Source organism: Pogona vitticeps, chromosome 5 (genome assembly GCF_051106095.1).
Source record: "Pogona vitticeps strain Pit_001003342236 chromosome 5, PviZW2.1, whole genome shotgun sequence".
Taxonomy (NCBI): domain Eukaryota; kingdom Metazoa; phylum Chordata; class Lepidosauria; order Squamata; family Agamidae; genus Pogona; species Pogona vitticeps.
This window is the reverse complement of record NC_135787.1, coordinates 184,695,305-184,720,868: the sequence shown is the minus strand read 5'-3', so window position 1 is coordinate 184,720,868 and position 25,564 is coordinate 184,695,305. Positions and strand designations below refer to the sequence as shown.

At 42.3% G+C, this 25,564-nt stretch overlaps 1 protein-coding gene across 1 annotated transcript in view; it reads right to left on the bottom strand.

Annotated features, from left to right (window-relative positions):
• Positions 1–24,751, bottom strand: part of SLCO1C1 (solute carrier organic anion transporter family member 1C1) — a 39,961-nt gene extending 15,210 nt beyond the window's left edge. Inside the window, exons 1-10 of the mRNA XM_072999741.2 lie at positions 24,352–24,751; positions 18,739–18,890; positions 15,114–15,255; positions 14,470–14,602; positions 12,663–12,784; positions 10,793–10,939; positions 9,386–9,484; positions 7,344–7,589; positions 4,387–4,551; positions 2,308–2,503 (exon numbers count right to left, since the gene is read on the bottom strand). Of these exons, the coding sequence (XP_072855842.1) occupies positions 2,308–2,503; positions 4,387–4,551; positions 7,344–7,589; positions 9,386–9,484; positions 10,793–10,939; positions 12,663–12,784; positions 14,470–14,602; positions 15,114–15,255; positions 18,739–18,867 (1,379 nt within the window). The 5' untranslated portion in view covers positions 18,868–18,890; positions 24,352–24,751. The remainder of the gene's footprint in view (positions 1–2,307; positions 2,504–4,386; positions 4,552–7,343; positions 7,590–9,385; positions 9,485–10,792; positions 10,940–12,662; positions 12,785–14,469; positions 14,603–15,113; positions 15,256–18,738; positions 18,891–24,351) is intronic.
• Positions 24,752–25,564: the final 813 nt, after the last annotated feature.

The following is a 25,564-nucleotide window of genomic DNA, read 5'->3' as shown; positions in this document are numbered from 1 at the left end:
TGCAGTCCTGTATATGCAACCTTCAGGGGGCTGGTTTTCTGTGTCCCCACCATAGGTAGCTTTGCTGATCTGTTTCATTAGCTTTCACAGGAGGAGAAACCCCATGGGGGAGATAGGATAAGCAGGAAGGGGGCCTGAGTGCCATTAGACCAAATGTCTTGATTTTGTCCCTGCATGTATAAACGTGCTCCTTTGGCTGTCAACACAGCTTTTCCTTGCCCCATCTTTTTCTTAGTAATAATAATAATAATAATAATAATAATAATAATAATAATAATAATAATAATAATAATAATAATAATAATAATAATAATAATAATAATAATAATAAACCTTTGAACTGCAGAGCTGGAAGGGACCCTATGGATCAAATCCCTATCAAGGAGACCCAGCGGGGAATTGAACTCCCAACCTCTGGCTCCACAACTAGAGGCCTAAGCCATTAAGCTATCCTTTACCTTGCCATATCTTGGGGACACACACATTGAACAGCAACACATGCACACACCCAAACAAAACCCTTTCCCACTAGTAAAAAAGAACTAATGGACCATATAAACACAACACAAGGACATTCTTTGCCTTGTAAGGAGATCTCAGCTTGCCGTGTTAGAATCTGCATAGCAGCTGCAGTATAAACAGAAGGGCCAAAGTGTATGTAGTCGAGGATTTCATTCAAAGTAGTTTGTCTCTCCCCTCGCCCCCCAGGACTAAGGTTGCCATGTCTTATTGTACTGGCTGAATTCTCAGGGAATTGCAATGCATCTCCATACTTCATCACAGATGAAAAAGCATATCTCCAGGTGATTGGCCTTGAAGGCAAACCCTTAAGGTTGTTGTGTATAAGCTGACTTCAAAGCCTGGACAGCCCTATCAATACATTCCTGGTCTGTTCTTGTGCAACAAGGGTGTGTAATGACGTCAGGACCAGGGAAAGGAAAGACTGGGAAAGAGCCAGTGGTTGTGTGGACTTGGCCCCATCCTACCATCTGGAACAAGGAAGAGAATGGAGAAGCAGCATCGCGACTTACGAACCTTCTTGTTGTGCAAGCCCTGGCCATTCATGGCGGGAGGGGAAGGACTCTAAACAGACTAGCGGAATGCTGGCTGAATGGCATGGCGAAGTTGTAACACGTAGGTTGGGAGCTCAATTCCACACCGTGCCTCCATGGAGAAGAGGCCAGCCTGTGTGATCTTGGGCAATTCTGATGGTCCCCGACCACCACCAAAAAGCTGTTGCTTATGTTATTATGTACCGCCAACTTATGGTGACCCTATGAATGAGGCATCTCCAGAATGTCCTGTCCTGAACAGCTCTTGCAAACTCAAGCCTATGGCTTCCTTTAGGGAGTCAGTCCATCTCACATTGGGTCTTCCTCTTTTCCTGCTGCCTTCCAATCTTTCCCAGCATTATTGCCTTTTTCAGAGAATTCTGCCTTTGTACCCAAAGTAGGATGGCTTCAGTTTTGATAGTTTTGCCACCAAAAAGGATGGGCTGGCAAAGCTCTTCTGAGAACTTCATACCTGGAAGACCTTGAGTAGGATTGCCATAAGTTGGAATCAACTTGACAGCACACAACGATTACTATTAGTTGGGCAGTAGGTCAGGATCTGAGAACACTCTGTATATTAAATGTAGACATTAGCAAACTCCATGCGGGATACTTTGGCAGGGAAGGCAACAACTGTTGCAACTGCTGGGTAAATTTCATTGCCCGCCAGCGACCGATCATCACCGCCTATTTAGACAGCTTTACTGAGATTCAGGGATGTGGTGGCGCTGTGGGCTAAACCGCAGAAGCCTGTGCTGCAGGGTCAGAAGACCAAGCATTCGTAAGATCGAATCCACGCGACGGAGTGAGCTCCCGTCGCTTGTCCCAGCTCCCGCCAACCTAGCGGTTCGAAAGCATGCAAATGCAAGTAGATTAATAGGGACCACCACCTCGGTGGGAAGGTAACAGTGTTCCGTGTCTAAGTCGCACTGGCCACGTGACCACGGAAGATTGTCTTTGGACAAAAACGCTGGCTCTATGGCTTGGAAACGGGGATGAGCACCGCCCCCTAGAGTCGAACACGACTGGACAAAAATTGTCAAGGGGAACCTTTACCTTTACTCAGATTCAGGGCCCATTTCCTCAGATCCCCCTTGTTCCCATTTCCACACGCACTTGTGCACACCCCCAACCCTTGGGCTGCTTCTGTGACTCCTCCAGCTCTGCTGGGGTTTAAGATTTTGGTCACCAAATCTTGGGGAAAGGGAGGACAATGGCCTGACCGCTCTGCTCATCACTCCCTGGTTGGACATACCCTTGGTAGGAGATGGTCAGGCCTGCCACCTCGGCATTCTGGCATCCCATGACGAACAGCAGAAGCAACATCAGGTAACCCAAGAGAGATGATAACAAGGAAAGCCGGGCGGCCCCCAAAACGTTCAGCCTGAATTTCTTCATAATCAAGCCCCCAGAGAATATACCAAGGGCTACGGCAGGGATATTGATGAGACCTGCAGACCCAGAAACGAGAAAATTAGCACAACGCAACTTAATTGATAGCAATGCACAGAATTCCCTAGAATACGATCAACCCCCTACAGATTTCCTAACGCATTGTTTCCTCTCAATTAATTTCGAAACCCTCCGGATCGGTTTCATGCATTGTTTAGCAGTTGCTAAATGTGGGACTCTATAAAGTTATACATTTTGTTTTGACTCTCTTCCCCACCACACCGCTCTACCTCAAAGTGGGGATTATCTAAGCCTGTTTTGGTGACTTGCATATATGCTGTAATAACAGCAATAAATCTTTCGCATTTCCTTCACAAATGGTGCTTCCTCTGCTTTGCACCGTTTTAAATCGCTTCACACATAGCTAAAGGCTTAGTCCTCTGAAAAGCCTGAAATACAATGGAAGGCACTGTGTTAATGGGCAAGAATTGTTTTTTAAATGTTTTTTTCTGCGCAAATAGAGCTCACAAATTACATTTTCGAGGGCAGCATGCCAAGAAATTCCAGCTTATCTCTTTCTGAGCCCTCACATTCATTTCTCAGTTGTGTTGTGGTTATAGTATGCACATGCGTTTCTTTTCCTTTCTCTCTTCCTGCAAGGGTGATACCTGGCCATAAACCTGTTTAATATGCTGCTGGCAGTTAGGGATAGGATTAAATTTCTTGATAAACGTTGCCTGATTTACAGAAAGTAGTTTGTTTTCCTCAAAATTCTTGTATTTTGCCCACAATGGAATCTACACATTTCACTGTAAATGAAATACAGAAGGAGCCTCATAGCTGCATGGTATTAGTTCTAAGACACACAGCCCAGATGCTGAAAACAGCAGATAATAGCAAACACTCTACATAGCATGGTAAAAGAATAAAATCCAGAAAATAATATTTTTACTATATATTACCAAAACTGGTCCCTAGAGGGAGCCACAGACCATGCAATATATTATTCAACAACAAGAATACATAGCATGGTCTCTAGCTCCCTCTAATGGCCAGTTCTGGTAAATACATCATAAAAATACACATTTCTAGGTTTTTCATTTTAATATTTTTAATATTTTCAGATCGCAGATAAGTGAAACCACAGATACTGATCCTGCAGATATTGGGGTCCTACTGTAACAAAATAAATTCCTGAACCCCAAATTTCCATCATCAAACCCAGAACAAGGTGGCACTCGCATCATCAGAAGCCTCCAGAAACTCCAGACAAATAAAGCCATGTGGTCCTCACACAACACAAAAACAAGGACAGGTGACACAAAGGATGACTTGGGAGAGAGAATTGAACCAACAGCCTCCAGAGATGGAATTTGCAGCCTAGACTTCTGATGTGTGTTTACTGCCTGCTTTGTAAATCATGTTTCAGAAACAAACCTGGCATGGACAACTCATGGTGCAGTGGTTAAACTGCAGTACTGCAGCCAAAACTCTGCTCATGACTCAGGATTCAATCCCAGGTCACTGGCTCAGGGTTCACTCAGCCTTCCATCCTTTTGAGGTCTGTAAATTGAGTACCTGGCTCGTTTGGGGGGAAGGGGGGAGAATGTGTAGTCTGCACAATTAACTTGTAAACTACCCAGAGAGTGTTTTAAGCATTATGTAGTGGTATATAAGCAGCACACTTTTGCTTTGGGGACTTTTTTTTTCACCTCTGCACCTTCAACATATTAATGTACAGCCTGGTGAAGAGTAGTATATATCGGAAGCGAGCAATTACTAAATAAAAACGTTAGTGGTCTAATAAATCATCATTATTATCTTTGAAGTGCTGAGCTGGAAGGGACCCTAAGTTATCACCTGTCCTTGCTTTTGCTTTAGAAGCTAGAGAAGGATGAGCTTTCTGAAGCTTTCTTTGCATTAATGGGAGACCAGACTATACCTATAACAAAATTTGTCTTTGAAGACGATTGTCCAAACTGCTGCTCAATATATTTGGGCTTATAGGTCACCATGCCAATGAGTGAATTGAACTGGATGATGCTGGAGCAGAGATATAAAAAGTAAACAGGGTTCCCAAAGAGGCTTTTCAGCGAAGGGAGAAAATCTGAAAAGAAAACAGTGATTTCAGTATTGAGAGACAGATCAGAAAACAACACCAACAGAAGTTTGTCATGCAAGAATGTTTTCTTAGTAAAGAGTCCTTTCAGAAGTTTGGAGCAGATATCATCATCACCACCACCACCACCACCTAGTAGTAGTTATAGAACAAAGAAATGTCTGGATTATTGACATTGCAATTCCAGGGGATGCCAGAGTTGAAAATAAAGAATTGGATAGACTAACAAAGTACAGAGACCTGGCCATTGAAACATCTCGCTTGTGGATGAAACACACATCAGCAGTCCCCTGTAGTCATTGGGGATTTGGCAACAATATCAAGAAATTTCACACAGTTGCAGATCTCAGAAATCACACTATCAGAGCTAAAAAAAATGGCAATATTAGGAACAGCATACATACTGTGCGTATATTTAACAGATATTTAGGTTTTTGGTTAAAACTTGTATCTGTTATATAATACCAGCTAATGTTTTTATAATTTTGATTGACTATGCCTGGTGTTTTGAATAATAATAATAATAATAATAATAACCTTTGAACTACAGAGCTGGAAGGAATCGTACAGATCATGAGTCCAGCCCCTCTCAAGGAAGCCCAGTGGGGGATTGAACTCCCAACCTCTGGCTCCACAGCCAGAGGCCTATGCCACTGAGCTAAGTTAGTTCTTCCACTGATTTCAGTAAAGCAGTTGTTAAGTAGGACTATGTCTAGACTCCATCCAGTATTGGGACTATTACTGACCGGGCTGACCATTACATCAGCCACTCTTCCTGGAATGAAAAATATGGTACTTCTTGAAATCTCAGGGGTTGGTTTGCTGGTTGGTTTGCTGCTGATCTGGCCACCCTAATACGGATACATGTTTGTTTGCTGACTTCTGTGGAGCGGTGCATTGATCCTGCGGCAAGTTCAGTTTTGCAAAACCCATCTGGCACATTGGGAACTGTGTAAAGCTGTTTAAAAACTAGGGTACAGAGGACCGCAATTTTGCAGTGCGACTTCCAATTCACTTCACCCTTCTCACAGGAAATAATATGGGTTAAGTTTCAAAGGTACTCTTTCGAGAGGCACCGCATAATTATTTAGCAGTTCCCACAAGAGGTCATTGTCTTGTAAAAATGATTTTTTCCGTGCACGTGTGCGTGCAAATTAAGCAAAACCGCACAAAATAATACTTTGCTCAAAGAGTCGCAATCCGATTACTCAGCTTGTCTTTCTTAGTAAAAGCCAAGTCATGCTACTCACGTGCAGCCAGACGTGCAAGTGCTGATTTCAGAATGCAGAATTTACTGAGTATTCTTTACAGTTTTGTATTTTACACCACTCTGAACAGTTTACAAATTAAAACTCAGAAGCCCACACGACCCCATATAACAATATAATCAATATTCATGGATGTAGGTCTAAAATTCATACAATTCATACAATGGGAAGAAGAAAGAACAAGAAAATAAACAAAAATCATTATTAACAGCGTCTGGAAGGCAGCTTTGTATGATTCTGTTTACACTAATTTCCTGGATATCAGGAGGGAAGGAGCCTGATGTATCTCAATGGGAAGCTTACTCCAAAGGCTTGAGGCTCGCCACTGATACCTTTCTGGCCTCCCTCAGGGTGATCACTTTTAGCAACATAGACTGAGAGGAGTTGCTAAATAGATCATCTTAGCACTGCAGAGCTGGAAAGGACCCTGTGGAGCATCCAGCCTGTGTCAAGGAGGCACAGTGTGGGAATTGAATTCCCAACCTCTCACTCCACAATCAGATGCTTAAACCAGTGAGCTATCCACCAATGGATAGCTGATTTCTGAGAGGGTGTTCTAGGAAGCATCAAGGTCTGAAATCATTAAGGGTTTTATAAACCACAATCAGCAGCTGGAACTGAACATGAAAACTGATAGGAAGTCAATGAAGTTGAGTCGAGACTGGGGATATATGATCAAATGCACTGGTTCTAGATATCAGTCTGCCCACTGCATTTTGGACATACTGAAGTTTCTGTACTGTCTTCAAGGGCAGCCTTACACAGAGAGCATTACAGCAGTCTATTTTTTGAGATTATCAGTGCATCTCTTTACAGCCCTAGCAACTGACTTTCGATTACATTTCAATCCATTTAACCTACATTCCCAATGAACACAGTTGGCTAACTTTATTCTATAAGGAAGAGCAAACTGCAGTCTGTCAGGGCCCCAAATATGGGTGCTCAGCTTCCCTGAATCTTCCTGCTTGCAGCTTTAAAAAATAATGGTGCAAGGAAATCCCATCATACCTTTTAGGAGGCATAGGGGGACACATTTGCACCATTCTGAGGGGGCCCAACATTTCAGTCCCTGAATATTTTGTTAAATTGGCTGCTGGAGGATGTGAGAGGATATTGTTAGGAAACGAAACCCTGTATTAAAAAAATTGAGTGGGGGAGAGGGCTGGAGTGCAGAAGCGAGTCAAGTCCTTTGGAGCAGGAGAAAATTGTGAATCTAATTTTGAGAGAGAGGGAGTCCTTCCAAGATTTTACTGTTGATTCCACAGATGCTATTCAAGGTGCGGAACCCTCCCTCCAAAATAGGTTGAGTCCCTTCCACAAAAAAAACCCTTAAGTGCAGATTAAAACCTGGAGTGGATTTTTTGGCCCACCTGAAATTGGAAGTATCAGCCTGCACTTATTGGGGAGTTCCCTACCAATTCTCTAAAGATATAAGAGCAAACAGGTATCAGGACAGTTGTGACAGTTACTAGACTCGAGTGAAAAGCCTTAATATAGATCCATGAACCTCACCTTTTGCCAACTCCAGAAACTTGACTTCCTCTTGGTAGGAAATGTGATGTTCTCTGTTATCTTCAATAATGAACTTGGATTGCTCAGAGGAAGTGCTGGAATCCTTTCGGGCCTCCGGTCTTGGAAGGTGCTTTGGTAAAAACCAGAAAGGGATAGCAGCAAGGACGCTGATCGCTCCTGCTATTAAATAGCCCAGCCACCAAGCTCCTACCCACTGAGAATCTTTATGAGTTATGGAGATGCTATCTGGGGGAAAAAAGGACTTCTGTAATCAGTAGGAATACACCAAAGGTAACCGACATTTCAGATATCAAACTGAGATGGCTTAAAGGGTTGGGTCTTGTTCATAGATTTTTCTCTTTTTTTCATTCCAAGTGATATTAAACAAGAGCCCATTTTTGGATGTAGGGAAGTGGTTCAACAGCAATGCAGAAAAGCAGTTGAATCCCCTCTCAACAAATACTTTCAAAATAAGTCCAGGGGGTCTTGGAATGCCCTTTCATTGGATTTCATGTTGTCCTGTTACTGGCAAACAATATAGGTTCTTAACCCTTACTCAACTAAAGTTCTCGGATCTAACCTAAGATGAAGCAGCTTGAATTTGCTGGAGCAAGAAAACTCTTGTGACATTGTCCCGGTTTTAAGTCTGTCAATGACAGATGTGAGTAAGAGGGAGATAACTCAGACTTTTTCAGCCATATGTTTATTAACCATTATGTAAACTTCCTGGGGTCTCTCAGTATTAGGAGAAAGCTAGAATATGAGCACAGTAGTAAATACTGTAATACATCTGTTGTTTTGCTTGGAGACGGGAAAACTGAGCAGAAGAAGCAAGGACATGAAGCGTTCTGTTTCTGGTGGTCAAGGAAGGGGTTATTCTAGAGTGCTTCCATTAGTTGCTATGACAGCTGGAGTAACTCTAAGGTGCTGTATAGAGGATGACCATACACCTTGTTTTTATCTTCTAGATTCATATAAATAGTCACAACATTTAGGAATATATGCAAGACAGGCCATATGTCACTTTTTGAATTGCAAGGTCTGTTACCATACACATAAAAACAAAGTCTACATATTCCACTACTAACAAAGCTGCCAGTTAGATTACTGCGGGTCCTTCTGAATCACCATCTTATATCAAGCTTATTGTATGCTGGAATTATTAATGTTTTATGCTTAAGTACAGTAAATTTGTATACCATATTTTCCATGTATGCTTTTGTCTCCATGTATGCTTTTGTCTCAAATCTTTAGATTGAAAATTGAGGGTCGTCTTATACATGGAAGTAAGCTGAGGAGAGAAAAAACACGTGGAGGGGAAAGCAGGGATCAAAGTGATCCTGCAGTGCTTTGATCCCTTTCCCCTACACTTTCTAAGCCCCACTTGGATTTCTTAATTTTGGGTTAGAAAAATGGGGACGTCTTATACATGGGGGCGTCTTATACACAGAAAAAGACGGTAGGTGTAAGGAGAGTGAGACAGTCCCTTACCCCTTGAGCAGAGGAGGCTGATTTTAATGCTGGTGAGGGAAGAATATCTTCCAGTACACCTCAGGGCAAAAGGACAGCTTAGAGCAGTGGTTCCTAACCTTGGATCCTCAGATGTTCTTGGACTAAAACTCCCACTAGCTGTGCAGGATTTCTTGGTGTTGTAGTCCAAGAACAACTGAAGATCCATAGTTGGGAACCAACGGCTTAGACCTCTAAGTTTTAAAGAATTCCCAATGTCAGAGATAAGAATCCTGTCCCTAGCAGAAAAATAAATTCCTCCATTCGTTTTCCAGGGCTGCTCATCGATACTAGCTTATAAGCAACTGTGGGCAGCTAATGGACCTTTGAATGTCATTGAGTTGCAAACCCACCAACTCTAGACAACATAAGCAATTGTGAGTAAAGATGGGAGCTATATTGCAACAACAAATGGAAGACACCAATTGATTAATAGGGACTTCACTGCAATGAGACCGCTCTGGGAGCATGGATATGCTATTCCTGCTGTTTGCAGGCTGAGATGCAAAACTGCCCTGTTTGCCTAGACTCACCCATGTCTACGAAGCCGATGTCTACATACAGCTTGGCGCACAGCGATCCCAGAAGAAAACCAAAGATGGGGCCTATAATTGCAACGGTCTGCACACATCCTGTAAATAAAGAGAAAGTTATATTGGTTAGACTGAACAGTTGTAGCCTTATCTCTTGGATACGAATCAGAGGAACAAGAGGAGCAGCAGGAGGAAGAGAGGGCAACTAGTTTTTACCTCAGTGGCCAAAAGTGCCATGTTCAAGAGCACCCTCAGGATGGTTTGGGGGAGGGGCAAAGTCAATTAATGGAACCTATGGTTTGCTCACATGACTGTAGATTTTTACCGGTACAGTACATGTTTTGAGAAATATCAAATGTAGGGTTTGGGAAGGGAGAGATGGCAAGACGTCTCTCTTGTCACCCCAACACCTATGTCCATATCTCACTCTTCTCTTTAGAGCAGGGATATAAATCTTCGTAAAACCGATTTTTGCAGGTGAGAACCCCCCACATTTTTTGCATATGAGCACTATTTGCAAAAACCGAACAAACCTAAAAACCCCACTATTTGTGTGAATAAATACTGTATTGTATGAAAAAAAAAACTTGTGCAGAATACAAAGATTCTTACACAAATGACAAGGTTTTAAGCAAAGAGGTTCTCTCTTTTTTGGGGGGAAATGCACAGTTTTTATGCCTGATGCAACATTTTCATACAAATGTGTTTTTTACATAACACTGATTAGCATTGTTAATATTTCTGGTGAAAAAAAATATGTTGATCTTTTCACTCTTCTTCTGGAATGAAAAATTGTGCAGCCTTTTGACTTTTTCTCTCTTTTGATGGGATGTCTTGATTTGCTAAAGGTACCCCTCCCCTTTTTTTTAAATCTTTGCTTTCTTAGCTTTCTGTTAGAGTTTTAAAATGTTTTTTATATACTTAATGGAAATCAATTATCGTTTTTGTTTAATTGTGTTTAAATCTATAATTAACTGTGGTTTTAGTGCTACTTGTATTATTATTGTGAGCTGCCTTGGGTCCCCTCATCAGGAGAAAGGTGGCATACAAATGAGAAGGAAGGAAGGAAGGAAGGAAGGAAGGAAGGAAGGAAGGAAGGAAGGAAGGAAGGAAGGAAGGAAGGAAGGAAGGAAGGAAGGAAGGAAGGAAAGGTCCCGCTAGTCTCCAGCTTGATGCCAATGGCCTCTCTAGGCCACTTGTGGGCCTCTCAATGGTGTCAGGTTGGCTAGAGAAACCATTAGCATCAAGCTGGGGACTGGAGGGGCCATTGTTCTAACCTAGGAGGACACTTCTCTAAGTTCTGGCAAAAAGTGAGGAAGCCAGCTAGCATGGCCACAGAGATGGAAAGGGAAAAGGGAAGCAGAGAATGCAAAGGATGCTTGAGTGTTGCTGGCTTTTTTTACATACCAATGTAAAAGGCAGCACTCTCTTCGGTGGCATAGTCGTCGATGTATGCAATTCCCAAAGGCTGGATGGGTGTTTCCCCTATTCCACGCAGGAGATTTCCCAGCAAAACGTAGATCCACATGGAAATGCCAGATTCCTTTTCACACCCTGTCCACAGAAACCCAAAAGTTGGAGAATTCTATTTGGACCAACAATTGCAACAGCCACAACAAACAGGGTTGCAAAGAATCCTATTCCCAGGATATTTTAGGCCCAAAAACTAATGCTAGTTCATTCGTTCGTTTGTTCATTTGTTCTTTCGTTCGTTCATTTGTTCTTTTGTTCGTTCATTTGTTCTTTCGTTCATTTGTTCTTTCTTTCTTTCTTTCTTTCTTTCTTTCTTTCTTTCTTTCTTTCTTTCTTTCTTTCTTTCTTTCTTTTACTGCCCATCTGGCTACAAAACCACTCTGGGCGGTTCACAACAAAAGAAGGTAATAAATGAAAACTATGAAAAAAAAACCGAGAGCCCAGTTCGTGGTTCTCTCCTTCCGAACCTCACTTGGGGTCAATGTCCTCAACCACCTGGCCTGGGACAAATGGGTCAGACAGGCCGTTCTCACTGGAAGAAGGTGTTCTGACAGGTACTGAAGTCCCAAACCGTTTAGGGCCTTGATGGCCTTATGACATCGTGATCCCTTCTGATATCATAGAAGTGGGACAGGAATAGGTTTGAGATGGGAGTGCATCTGCTTATAGAAGAGGGCTCAGAGCCTGGGTAAAACCAGATTGAGAAATATTGCAAGGCCATGAAGCAAGGAGGGGGACCTTTTCCACAGCTGGACACTGGTAGCACAGCTGCAGCAGTTGCCATTATTCACAAGGATCAGATGGTTTCAGGGCAGGAAGCCACACCTCACCTCAGAGCAACCCTATTTAGCCCATTCCCAAATAGAGTCGCTCTTATTTCCACTTACAATCGGAATACATCACAATTGTGGGACACCAAGGGAAAAGTAAGTGCATCCCATAAACAGCACAAGTTCAAGACTGTGATGACCTAACTGCTGGATAGTTCAGTGGTATAGGTATCTGGCTGTGGAGCCAAAGGTTGGGAATTAAATTCCCCACTGGGCTTCCTTGAAAGGGCTGAACTCAATGATCCATGGGGCCTTCAGTTCTAAGATTATCATGATATAACCTACATTAGAAGGAGGGAATCTTTGGTGCACTGGACAGTTCGGCATATAGTTCTCAGCAACTCCCTTCCTTAGATATAAATGGTGAGGTATGTAGTCTAAAGCATCTGGACGGCCAAATTTCTCTGCCTCTAACCCAAACACAACAGAGTACAAGGAATGATCAAAATGAACCGATGACAACAGAACAAAATTCCAACCCAGCACTCAACAATTGTTGCGAGTCTTAGCGCGCCATAGCAAGAGCCAGCAGAATATTGGTTCAAATACTGGCCAGAATCCCAGTGGTGATTTATGGATGTGTAAATAAACTTGCATTAATTAATGGCAGTGAGCTGCTGTTAACGAACCAAGGGCTGGATGCATTCCCGGCCATGTGCACATTGTATGACTGGGCATTCAGTGAAGAATATGAACAGTTTTGCATTAATTACTCTCAAATTTACACTTCATCTCACAGTTTCATCTACACATGAGTAAGCCAACAATCGGATTCCAGGCACTCTATATGCATACCTACGCTCAGACATACACCTATATACCTGCATATGTGTATACCTGTATGCCTTACTGGTGTGCAGATTTATGTTTTGGGACCACTGCTTCCAGAATTCCCTATGCCTCTGCACACGCCTGTTATACAGACTGCAAACTATAGCATCATTTTAATACACAGACAGACATACTGTTCTTACCTGCATGACTTTTGGCTTGAGATCTTTCCAAGACTGAGAGTGGTATTTGGTTTTGATCCTGTAGACATGGGGAGATGCTGACAGTTGAATTGGAGGTGGAAGAAAATACCTCATACCTATAGCTGTGTAAAAACCAACAGTTTCCTTATAGGCATCCTGCCTGTTAAAATCTAAGGGGGGGGGGGGGAATAGCACTTCTAACTTATTGCTGAGTCTTTTTGATTTTAAGACCGGTTCTCAAGATGTTGAAGCAGGAAATAAAGAGCAAGGAAAGGACACGTTTACTAGTGCTATTAATTAAAACAATGCTGTCTATGGTAAGAGGCTCTGTGTTGTGATCACATAGAGCTTTTTTGTAGTTTACTCCGGTGTGGGGACGTGGTGTCGCTGCGGGTTAAACCACAGAAGCCTCTGGGCTGCAGGGTCAGAAGACCAGCCGTCATAAGATCGAATCCACACGACGGAGGAACCTCCCGTCGCTTGTCCCAGCTCCTGCCAACCTAGCAGTTCGAAAGCATGTAAATGCGAGTAGATAAATAGGTACCACCTCGGTGGGAAGGTCACGGTGTTCCGTGTCTAGTTGGGCTGGCTACATGACCACGGAAACTGTCTTCGGACAAATGCTGTTTCTTGGAAATGGGGATGAGCACCACCCCCTAGAGTCGGACACAACTGGTCTAAATGTCAAGGGGAACCTTTACCTTTACCTTACTCCAGTGCGCTCCTGCCCAAAAGAGGCAGCTTCCAGAGCTGCCTCAACATTTTGGCAGCAACTGCAGTGGCAGAGATCAACTGGACAGCAATACAACTATGGTAAGTCTGGGAAAGAAAACAGCTTCCAAAATTTGCCTTTCTCAACTTTAGTTCATTAATCCCATTTTTGTACTTGTTCTTACTACCAATACACTTTGTATAATGTTCAACTGAAATCTCCCCTTTTAGGAGCTGGAGGCTATGTCTGAAGATCATTTCATCCTCTAGGAGAGATCAAGGATGTTTCCAACTCTACACCAACTATGGTAGACCCATAATTTTGTTGAATCTCATTTGCACAGCTGTCAGTGTGAACACTGAATTGCAGTCAGTACAACCTACATACTGGAGACCACCAAGTAATACCAGGGATCACAGAGGGATAGGAGAAGGCTTTACCAGCAATAGGTCCTTGGTTGCACAATGCCTTCCTTTATTCCAATGCCAAGTTAAAATGAAACTGTTCATCTCAGCATTCAAGACGGAGGGAGAACATCTCCTGGTTTCCAGTCTTCCAGTTTTGTGCTATCTGCTTTGCTTGAATTGTTAAACTGCTTTAAAGTGTTCTAAACGGTTGTAACACATTTGAATTGCTTTAGATTCTTTCGATATTATTTCGTTAGCAACATAAAAATATAGGTCACATCATTGATCCATTTAACCCAATATCATTAGCTCGATCAGCAGCAGCATTCCAAAGCGTCAGGCAGGATTGTTTCCTAACCCTATCTGGACATGCCTGGTATTACCTCATCATTCCTACCCAAGTAATCATGGATTGTTCGCCATGAGCCCTCAAATCTATTGAAAGACGGTTAATTAGAATTGCTGTAGTACAGAAACAGAAAAATAATATCTGTGCAACTCTGCATTGTGTGCAAGGGAACTGGAATCCATTGTTGGCGAGAAACCGTGTCCCCTACCGGTTGCCATCCTCATCCTCATCATCATACTGTATTAGCAGGCAGTTTTATAATACACTGTTTTGAAGGTATGGACATCTTTGGTATTTTAGAAGACTGAGATTTTTAATTACAAGCAATGGTCTACTTACCGACCCATGAAGAACTGTGGCATGGCTATCAGGAACGTTCCAAATGACATTATGAGGCAACCAACTCCAATTATCTTTGGCCGATGAAGTCTGGCTCCAAAGTAGCTCACCAGAATGATTATTAAAAGATTCCCTTCAAGAAACATGGGAAGATCACAGACTGTGAAGAATGTCTATAAGAAAAGCTGGTTAGAATTTTTATAAACCCGCATGCTACCTGTAGTTTGTTTGACCGGGAAGGACCTTTCTGGATGGGGTGACTGTCAATCCATCCAGCACTAACCAATTGTTGCCTCCCATCTCTGAATTCAAAGAGAGCTCCACCTCTCTGCTAAGTGTTCTTTTCCCTTTCTTTAGTCTACTGGAAGCAGTGTTTGTTTGTTTTGCTGTTGATCTATTTACAACTTTAAGTAATTAAAACATTTTTATTCTTTCTACTGTCTCAGAGTATTGAGACTATAACTGCCAGTTCATGAGAAAGGGGTGGACTGTCTAGGGAATTTGAAGCTATTCACCTTTATGGATCTCTATACTTCTACCATGTAGCAAAAGAAATTTTTACCAGAAATTTAAAACTCTGCAACAAAGTTAATGCACCCTTTTCAAGTTATAAGGCCAGTAAAATCTTTGCATGTGGGGCTTACCAATCTCAAAACTCCCATCTATGAGACCAACCAGAGACGAAGGGATATCAAATCTTCTTTCGATTTGGGTGATGGTACTTTTCAAGTAGCTTCCTGAGAGAGCTTTTGCAAAGTAAACAAACGATAATGCACAAAGAAAAATCTGGGGAGGAAAAAAGAAGAAACAATGGGATTCAGTATCTGGTGTGAACAGGGGACAACCTCATAAGGAGGGTCTGGAGCAATCTTTCTGTTCCAGCCATTTCCCCCCCACTTTGGCCTTCTTTGTACAATGAGACTCCATCATGGTCTCTTCAATCTCCTCAAAAGATCTTAGCTCCAGAAGAACAGCAAAGTACCAAAGACAGTGTGTGTGTGTGTGTGTGTGTGTGTGTGTGTGTGTGTGTGTGTGTGTGTGTGTGTTTAATGTTGTAAGCAACCTTGGGTCCTTTTTAATGAGAGTCAGGTAGGTAGGTAGGTAGGTAGGTAGGTAGGTCGGTCGGTCGGTCGGTCGGTCGGTCGGTCGGTCGGTCGGTAGGCAAATAAATAAATAAATAAATAAATAAATAAATAAATAAATAAATAAATAAATAACACCATTGCCCCCTGTTGAGTATTAAAGAGGTAAGGTGGGAAGTACAGTTTGTTTAACCAGATTGACAATTAACTTCATTCACCTTCCCCCCCCCCCAATTGGCTTCAGGACCATAAAAACAGCCTTGGGCCCACTTCCAACCCACAGGCCACAAGGTTACAACCCCTGCTTCACATCTACTGGAAATGGCTGAGATGGGAAGCACCAAACTCCTACATCCTTTGGTTGGTTAGCAACCCAAAATTCAGTTCAGAGAAAATGCCAATCCCAGGGAAATTGCTGTTGTGCTAATACGAGTGTCTGTCTATTTTTGGAGGCAATAAGCCGCTTCCTTAATGGCTCAGTGGCAACTGAAGGGTTTATTCAGTGAGGGAATCGGATTACCAGTGAAGCTGGCAGAGGGTGGAATGATCTTATTTGTCCGGTAATGCAAGTTTAATGAACACAACTTGCTTTTAATTCTCTAAGCAAGAGATGTAGTTAAGTGCCAGTCTGCCCAGGGACTTGGAGAAGATTCGGTTTCTCCTTGTGCCAACAGGTACTGGACTCTTGGAATTCAGATAGCAATGGCTTCTGGGAAAATGAATGAACATTGGTATGCAGAGGGGTTTTTTTTGTTTTGTTTTTTGAGAGAGGGGATGTTGTACAATTTTTCCACACACACAACAATTCACATGTAAAGAAATGTGTGCTGTTTTGAAGACTGAGGTGTTGCTGCTTTATACTTTGGGGCTAATGCCTGATTCACGGCTCCGGAGCTGGACCGACATATTAACTTCTGTAATTCATGATGGCCTGCTCTACTGACCCCTGGTTAGGCTTGATCTACCAAGGTCTTGACAGATCTGCTCTCTGACAACGGAGGCCTGGTCTACAAGCAATGCAGGCAGAACAACTGTCCATCTGGATGTTACCCCAACCTCTGAGGTACACTCCTGGTCTACTGAGTCTTAATTGAGAGGCAGGGTGTTTGGTTTATGGTGTCCCCACATGTTCTTTACCCAGTGTGTTGTTAGTTTGTGGAACTCCTTGCCACAGGATGTGGTGATGGCCTCTGGCCTAGATGCCTTTAAAAGGGGCTTAAAAGGAAGGTACCTCCAAATGCCAGATGCAGGGGAGGGGTATCAGGAGACACATCTCTTGTTGTCTCGTGTGCTCCCAGAGGCATCTGGTGGGGCCACGGTGAGATACAGGAAGCTGGGCTAGAGGGGCCCTTGGCCTGATCCAGCAGGGCTCTTCTTATGTTCTTACGTTTGACTTAGAGTGGTCCATCTCACCCCCTTTTAGATCTGTCCTGCTCCTTTTTAGTACAGTACTAGGGTTACAGGTAGGGATGGGCATAAATTGGTTCATCCCAGTTCACAAAGGCGCTACAGGTGCTGCTGCCCCCCCCCTCCGCCCTTCCTCTGGCTCAATAAACCACTCATCAGGCCCAGTGTGGTAGCTTCTTGCACCTCCTCAACTGATCTTCTGGTCCCGGCAGTAGCTCAGGCTCCTCTGCCCCGCCCTCCTGACTGATCTGCCACTCAGAGAAAAGGGCAGGGCAGAGAACTCTGTGCTCTTGCTTGTGACTGGGAGATCAGCCAGGGAGGTGGAAAAAACAAGCAAGCAGGGACTGGTGAGTGGCTGTTTGAGGAAGAGCAGTTGGAGCGGGGAGCAGCAACACCTGCACTACCTACCGCCTTTATGAAATGGGACGAACTGGGACGAACCAGTTCATGCCCATATCTAGCTGTGTTAACCTATGATGTATTTGGTGTGTTGTAGCATTTGAAACTTATGATGGAGATCCCACTCTACCGCTTAAATTTTTTAATATATTCCTAATGATGCAGTGCTATTCTAGATAAATTAGGTACATTGGTGGCATTATGTGCGCCATGCTAGTTAGATGTCTTGCTATTCCGCTATGTCACTTACTTTATTTACTTTATTTAGCAAGCTAAAAAAGGAACTTTGCCATTGGCTACTGAATGACACTTGTGGACTAAATGGGCAGGGTACAAATTCAATAAACAAACAAACAAACAAACAAACAAATAAAAAAATGGGGAAAGGGGCAGGAAGAGGAGTACAATTAGTTGAAAGGGGACAAATTGGGGCAATCCAAAGACCTTTCCGGATCTTTTTTCTCATGGGAGAAAAAAGTCAGTGTGAATGGAAGGATCATTTAAGTGAGAGATAAAAGAGATTGCACTAAAGGCAAGAAACTTTTAAACACGAAGCAGACCACTCCAACTTCCCACGTCCGGACATGCACAGAATTCTACTAGAGGAAAACATTCTATGATGAAAAATTCTGCAAGTAGTTCTGAAATTACCGTACTTAAAACTGCCCCTTCAAAATGAATCTTTGAAATTCTTATGACACCGCAAAAAGAAGAAGCTGTACTGAATAATCTAAGGATTAGAGAGGGAATTTTCAAAGTTCTCAGACTACAAATCAAATAATCCTCCATTCTGGGAGTTCTACCTGATAGGCAAACACCTAAATATGTCTCATGTGAGAAATCCCTCAACTGAAAGGCTCTGAAGCTGTGCTAGGCCTGTTCAGAAAGAAAGCTGCCAGGTAGCCCCAGAGCAGGAACAGGAAGCTTGGGTGAAACTAGGCCTAGTTCAGTCTCAAAGCCTTCTATCGAAGGCCTTTCTCCCAGGCGAGCCACATCTGCCACATGTCTGTTTGTCTGTCAGGGAGAACTCCCAAAATGGAAGATTGTGGGGTTAGTAGTCCAGAGGAATCTGAAAATGGCATCTTTAATAAGGATAATAATGGAATCGGTGGTAAAGAGCAACAACATCTTCATAACAGCTAGTTTCACAATCACTAGCCTGACTGGCTGAACAGCTCACTGAGTTACGCCTTCCCCACTGTGCCTTCTAGAAGAACAGCCAGCTAGTCCTAGAACATCTCCAGAAGGAGGGACTGGTGAACCACTTCCAAGTACTTTATGCTTGGAAGAAAGCCCTGGAAAGGAACTTGATGGCCCATAGCTGTTTATCATCATCATCATCATTATCATCATTAAACAGTAATTGTTATTATTAAAATACCTTCATTCCACCACAGAAAGCTCCTTTCTCCTTCGAAGCTGAAGACTCTGATCTTGAAGATGACCTGTCGGTGGAGAGCACTGCATTTTTTGAGAAGAAATGAGTGTTTTCTTTGGATGAATTCTCCATCTTATCATTCCCTTTCAATCAGTCTGAAAGACATCACAATAAGCCACATGGGATTTAGCTGTCAGTCAAATCATTTGTGCCTTTATGACTACTCTCAAAAGGGGATTGTATTTTATTTCATTTTTTTGAATGGTTTGATCCATCAAACAAATAATAACATGTTATTCAAAGGTACAAAAACTGAGTATCCTTTGCGGGGCGTATCAGTCTAATGAGTCAAACTCCAGAACACCTCTGTAGACCTCTGGGTAGTGTGGGCGGCATATAAATTAAATTAAATTAAATTAAATTAAATTAAATTAAATTAAATTAAAATAAAATAAATAAATAAATAAATAAATAAATAAATAAATAAATAAATAAATAAATAAATAAATAAATAAATAAATAAGTGCATATGTGTGAGTACATTTTAGGGCACCCACTTCACCAGAAAGGTACTACCAGGTATATACTGTACAAGAACCTGAATGGTTTCTGCTCAGAAGATGTTACTCTGCCCCGTGTGTTTCTGCATGAGTAACAGGTGAGGGAAAAGATTATTTCTGGTCCAGGGACTGATTCAGAGACACTAGGGAACCTGTTCAGAGGCCAAGTAATGTTACTGTCACTCTGTTTTGGGACTGATGGTTTAATTAATGTTTAATGTTTATGTGCTTTGTGTGGCATTTTTAACTGTTCTTATTGTATTATTTTAATTTTTGTGAGTCCCCCTGAGTCCCCTATGTGGTGGGAGGCAACAAGCAAGTAAGCAAATAGTACTACTTCTGTTTAGACCACAAAGAGGTCTATGAATATGCCTTTCCTCACCCTATGTACCCATACATTTCTGATAATGATCTGAATTCTTTTAGTCCCCAAACTCTTCATTTCCTGAAAGTCTTCTGCTCCTTCAAAACCACCCACCCTTTCTGTCTTGTTGGCCCATACACTTGGCTCTCCTTCCCGCCCTGCAACATCTCTCATCTTTCATTTGATTTCCTCTTTGCAACCCAGCTTTTGCAAGAATCCTTTGGTACAACCCCCTGGTTTCCATGGCCTAGTGAAACTCAGCCTTCGGCTTAAGCATGTGGAACTGAAATAATCACATACGGCTGAAATTCTGTTGCGTAGTGTAGTAAGTCACATTACAGCAGACCCATTGAATTAGTGGGGATTTAGTGATTCAGCTCCTCTGAAAGTTCCACTGATTCAAATTGGCCTAAGCAGCAATTGGTAAGGTAAAGGTAAAGGTTCCCCTTTTCATTTTTTTAGTCCAGTCGTGTCTGACTCTAGGGGGTGGTGCTCATCCCGTTTTCGTAGAGCCAGAGCTTGTCCGAAGACTGTTTCCATTGTCACATGGCCAGTGTGACTAGGGAACGCCATTTTACCTTCCCACCGAGGTGGAATCTATTTATCTACCCGCATTTGCATGCTTTCGAACTGCTAGGTTGGCAGGAGCTGGGACAAGCGACAGGCGCTCACTCCATCACATGGATTCGATCTTATGATTGCTGGTCTTCTGACCCCACAGCACAGAGGCTTCTGCGGTTTAGCCTGCAGCGCCCCCACGTCCCACCAAAGCAGCAATTGGAGTAGGCCTATTTAATCAGGGGAACTTTCAAAGGAATTTACTCATCAAATACTCACTGATTCAATGGGTCTACTCCAGAGGGGTTCACTAAGCAACAGGATTTCAGCCATTGCTTCCCTTCCATGCTTCTTCTCTGTAACATGTTGGCAAGCAGTGATCTGTCCTATAACGTGTAAAGTACCTGGATACTGATATTACTGTTAACAACTTTGTTAGAGTAGGCAGCTTTCTCTAAGGATACACTGTATTTTTTTTAACATTCCCATTTTACCTGTAAGTTTACTTGGTTTTTCACCTTCAGTAAATACACAAACCTTTAGATAAGTGCAAACGTCCAGAATTCTCCAATTTTTTTACTGCAGTTGTCCATTGAAAATATGTACATAAAAGTGGGTACATTATTATAAAGTGCACACAGATAGGTCTGTGTTAGTGAAGGTGACATTAAAATGTGCTATATTAGGAAAATGACTTGGAAAAAAGCAAAGGAAAAAAAGCAAAGTGTGTTGCTTATATCCTACCCTATAGTGGAGCACTTTCTGCGTGATTTATAATTCAATTATGCAGGCTACACATTGCACAATTACTGTCCAAAATCCTGTTCATTCTTGTGCCTCCATAATATAATTAGCACAAATCTCTGCAATAAATTGCCACGAATTAAAAATCAGCCTTGCCATTTGCTGTAGAAAACTAAATCATGTGACTTGTGACCATTTGTTGCCAAAGTGTGTGTTGGCTGTTACATCGGCAAGTATAACTAATAGGATATGGGCTAATGCATTGGGCAAAGTAGTGGTTGAAAAAAAATATGCATAGAGATGCACAGATAAATGTATTTACATTTTTATTTAATTTAAAAATGCCCCATGTTAAGGACAAATTGAAATATTTGGTCTAGAAAAATTCTCAAAGTTTGGAGTGGACGATTTAGGTTGGGAAGAGCCAGAAACTGACAGAAAAGAAATGTAATAGATTTATCCCCAGCTTCCCTTATTTGGATATTTTGGGATTGTAGGTGTCTTTGGATAACTATATCTCACAGAACAATAATTTAGTGGTTTCTGCTTTAAAATTACCAGCATTCTTACTTTACATCTAGTGATTGTAATTAATCTTAGATCAAATCTCTTTCACTGATATAGATTTGGTGTGCGTGTGTTTATGTGCACATGTTGAAGAAGAAGAGGAAGGAAAGAGGAGGAAAGAATTAAAGACGTTTGAAGGCTTGTTAGCATCTTAGAACTGCAAAGCTGGAAGGGACCCTATAGATGAAAGAGGGAGGCCGAGTGGGGAATCAAACCCCCAACCTCTGGCTCCATGGCCAGATACTTAAAACTCTGAGCTCAATGAGGTCTGCTTCAAATGTTAAATGCAGTTAGTTATTTTACGCCATCACTTTTAAAACTAAACGTTCTTCTGTTTTAGGACTAGAGACTGTCAACATCATGGCACTTTTCTAACTTTGGGGCAATCATTTCTTCAAATACGCTTGGGGGCCAAATGTGTCAGATGTGCATCCAGAGGCCCAGTTCATTGTTTAATCCATAGTGTACAAAGTTGGCTGAAAGTTGGGTAAACTACAAAAATGTCTCCTTTCGTTTATAACTTTCCTTTCCAGTTCTAATGCTGATCTTAATGATTTTGCTTAAGGTCCACACCATAATATCTTCAAAATACTAATGATGATGTCAGTTTCGTATTAAGCTTGACTCACGCCTTCAACTAGGTGATGCAATTACAACCCAAATTTGGCAACAGTGCACCCTTGTATAGTGAAATAATCTATTTGTTACAGTATGGGACTTTCCTCAGGGGTGCATCTTGCGTTTAATGTGGTTTGTTTTGTGATTGGTCATTGGAAGTTTGGTTATTCAAGCACGCATCACTGAGGAAATCCAACGGCGGGAGAAAAATGCATTGGCTGAAGTAAATACACATTTCCTTTAATATCTATTTGGGCTCAGCCCTCACAAGTGTCTTGGAATTACACTGCTTCACGTGAAATCAGATGTAAGCTAGAGTTAAATGAGCATGACGCACACAAAATCCACGTATCTCCAGGAATATCCAAACTATGATGTGCTCAAATGCATGATAGGGATGTACAATCTCTAGGCTTAAAAGGAGGGTAGTTCAAAATGCCAGATGCAGGGGAGGGGTATCAGGAGACAGGTTTCTAGTTGACTCCTGTGCTCCCAGAGGCATCCGATGGGGGCCACGGTGAGACACAGGAAGCTGGACTAGAAGGGCCGTTGGCCTGATCCATCAGGGCTCTTCTTATGTTCTTATATTTAGGAAAATGAATATTTATGCCAAGGGCATAAATGTACAATTATTCCATTTCAACCTTGAAGATCGTAACACAGGAAACAAAGACTGTCCATGGAGTATAGTGATTAGAATGCTAAATAGGAGCCAGTGAGGTTCACGTTCAAGTTCCACCGAACCATGAAAACTCAGTGTACTTGGGCCACTCTCTCTCTCTCCCTCTCTCTCTCTCACTATCATTTTCCTCACAAGGGGACGACAGAGGACGAGATGGCTGGACAGTGTCATCGAAGCGACCAACATGAATTTGACCCAACTGCGGGAGGCTGTGGAAGACAGGAGGGCCTGGCACGCTTTGGTCCATGGGGTCACAAAGAGTCAGACACAACTAAACGACTAAATGACAACGAATGTTGTGAAATGGCTTAATAAACAAGACACTTCAGGATATTGGTAAATTAATAATTTACCCTGCTCAGCAGAGGGCAGGGAAAACAATTATTTTCCATTGTATGTAGACTGTAGCTGATACATCAGCTGATACATGCACCAGTTTCAATGTGTGTAGGATACTGCTGATACAGTGCATCAGCTCTACAAAATTTTTTAATAAACCTTTTATTTTCCTTCTCTTAAAAGGACTGGTTGAGAAACTGCTTGCATCTGAAGCCACCGCTGTAGATTTGATAATGGGCAGGTTTTTTTAAACAAAATTCTAACCTATGTTGTGTATAGTCTAAATGCAGTCAAAGATTTTTTTTCACTTCTCTTTCCCTCTTTCCCAAGCAGGGGAAATGAGTAATTTGCCAATATCCTGAAGTGGCTTGCTTATTAAGCCACTGTACAACATTGTCAAATTGGAACAGGAAGGCTTGCTTTGGATCGGTTCCAGCCATCACACACACACTGGAAGCAATCCAAACCAAAAGCGATCCTACCCACAGCAGAAAAGTAGAAGTGTGGGTAAGAACGCTCTGGTGCCAGAGCACACCACACCACTAGACTGTTTAGCACTCCAAATAGCAGGCTAAACAAGCTGTGATACTGCTATGCTAAACTGTTGTGTCCCCAGTTTCTAGGACCATGTCATCTAAGAATTAACTCTTCCAAGGAGTGAACATAAGGTCAGGGTAATACTGAGTATTCACATACTGCATTGTTTTGAAGAGTTCCATCTTTTAAAAAGCCAGTTCCCCTGATCCTCTTTGTCTTTTAAAGTGCCATGTGTATGACACTTTAAAATTATAGTAACGTAACTCTTTTGGCTGTCGTTGTTTTTCTTGAGGAGCTTACTGTAAAAACAGCTTTTTATGAAAATAATAAAACAACAGTGAAAACACTCAACACAGAAGAACTTCTAAAATATGTGAGAGCCCTCAAATTGCTTCGAATGTCCACGCCTTGCCCACAGCCAGTAGACCCAAGTGAGGATAAATCTCACTCAGCTTTAGCCACCCATACAACAGTCACATTGTCTGAAAAACCTTCCATTTCTTGATATTACAGGAAAAAAAGTTAGAAACGTCTCGCCCACACAAGCTAATTATCAAGGGATGGGAGAAAAAAAGAACGTTTGATTCCCAGACAGGGACCCCAACTTTAGAGAGGAAGGCAGAAAGAGAAGAAGGTGAGGAACCAACCTTTATCTTGGCAGTAGGAATTTTCGGATCTTGGGAAGGTAGCTCCTTGAGGTTGAACCCACAAAGCAATATCAAGGCTCTCCTTTCCTCCTTGCCTCTAGATGAAAGAACTCTTGCAGGAAACCCCAAAGTGAGGTAGATCTTATATCTAGAGGTAGCAAAAGGAGAGAAGAAAACCGAAAGGGGGTGGAGAGTCTACGTACTTCTTTGTTTGGCCCGTACGATTGGTAAATTTGTTTGGGTTGCGTTTGTTCCTATTCATCCCTCCACCTTCCACTTCGGTTTCCCCCCTCGCCCCCCACAAATTCCAAGACACAGAAAAATCATGAGCGAAACAGAAGCGGAGATCTCTTGTGAGGGAATTGGTTAAAAGCTCTTGAGCTCTTTCTTTGCAGCCCACAGCAAGTTTGACAGAGTGCATGTGATCAAGCTTTCTCCCTTCGCTTCATTCCCGCCCCCCCCTTCTTCTCCTTTCTAAAGCCCTGATCTTCTTAATTGCTGGTTCCCAGGAAATAAAAGACTCCATGGGGGGAACCTTTCAACCCAAAAAGAGAGGGCGGGTGTAATGAAGCGACTTTCTTTTGCCAATTTGGAAAAGCTGCTCCAGACCCTACGGCTTCCTATTAGCCTTGTAATGTTTTTAACAAGTTTTTCTTTCTTTCTTTTTTTTCCAAAGGGGAGGAATAAGGTGCCTTCACACTTGCCTTTTCCCCCCAAAATTGATACTCATTCACACAGTCAGGGTCAAATGAAATGATCCAAATAGCACATAGAAAGAGGAATTCTGCTAAGCGCTGAAAGATTTTTGCTTATAATAGCATGCGCTCTTCACACCCCTTGTACCTTGCACATGAGGTTGATTTGCTTTGTGATTGGTTGCTGGGAAGTCAACCAGGATGCTTATCAGGGTCTCTCTTCATCTTGCCCTTGATGATAGTGTGGGCCTTCTGCAATAGTGAAAGTCACTGTTTGAACTACAACTGCCAGAATATCCTAGTAACCACTGGCCATGATGATGGAGGCATTCTGGAGGGACGTAGTCTAAACATAATAATTCTTCATCTCCAGGTGTTTCTTTGTGTTTTCTTTGTGTTTTCTACCCATCCACCCCATGCAGTCACTTTAGTTATAAAAGAGTCTTGTGGCATTGGAAGACAACTATATTGTGCTTGACGCAAGCGATTGGTTGCAGTGGTTAAACTGCAGTACTGCA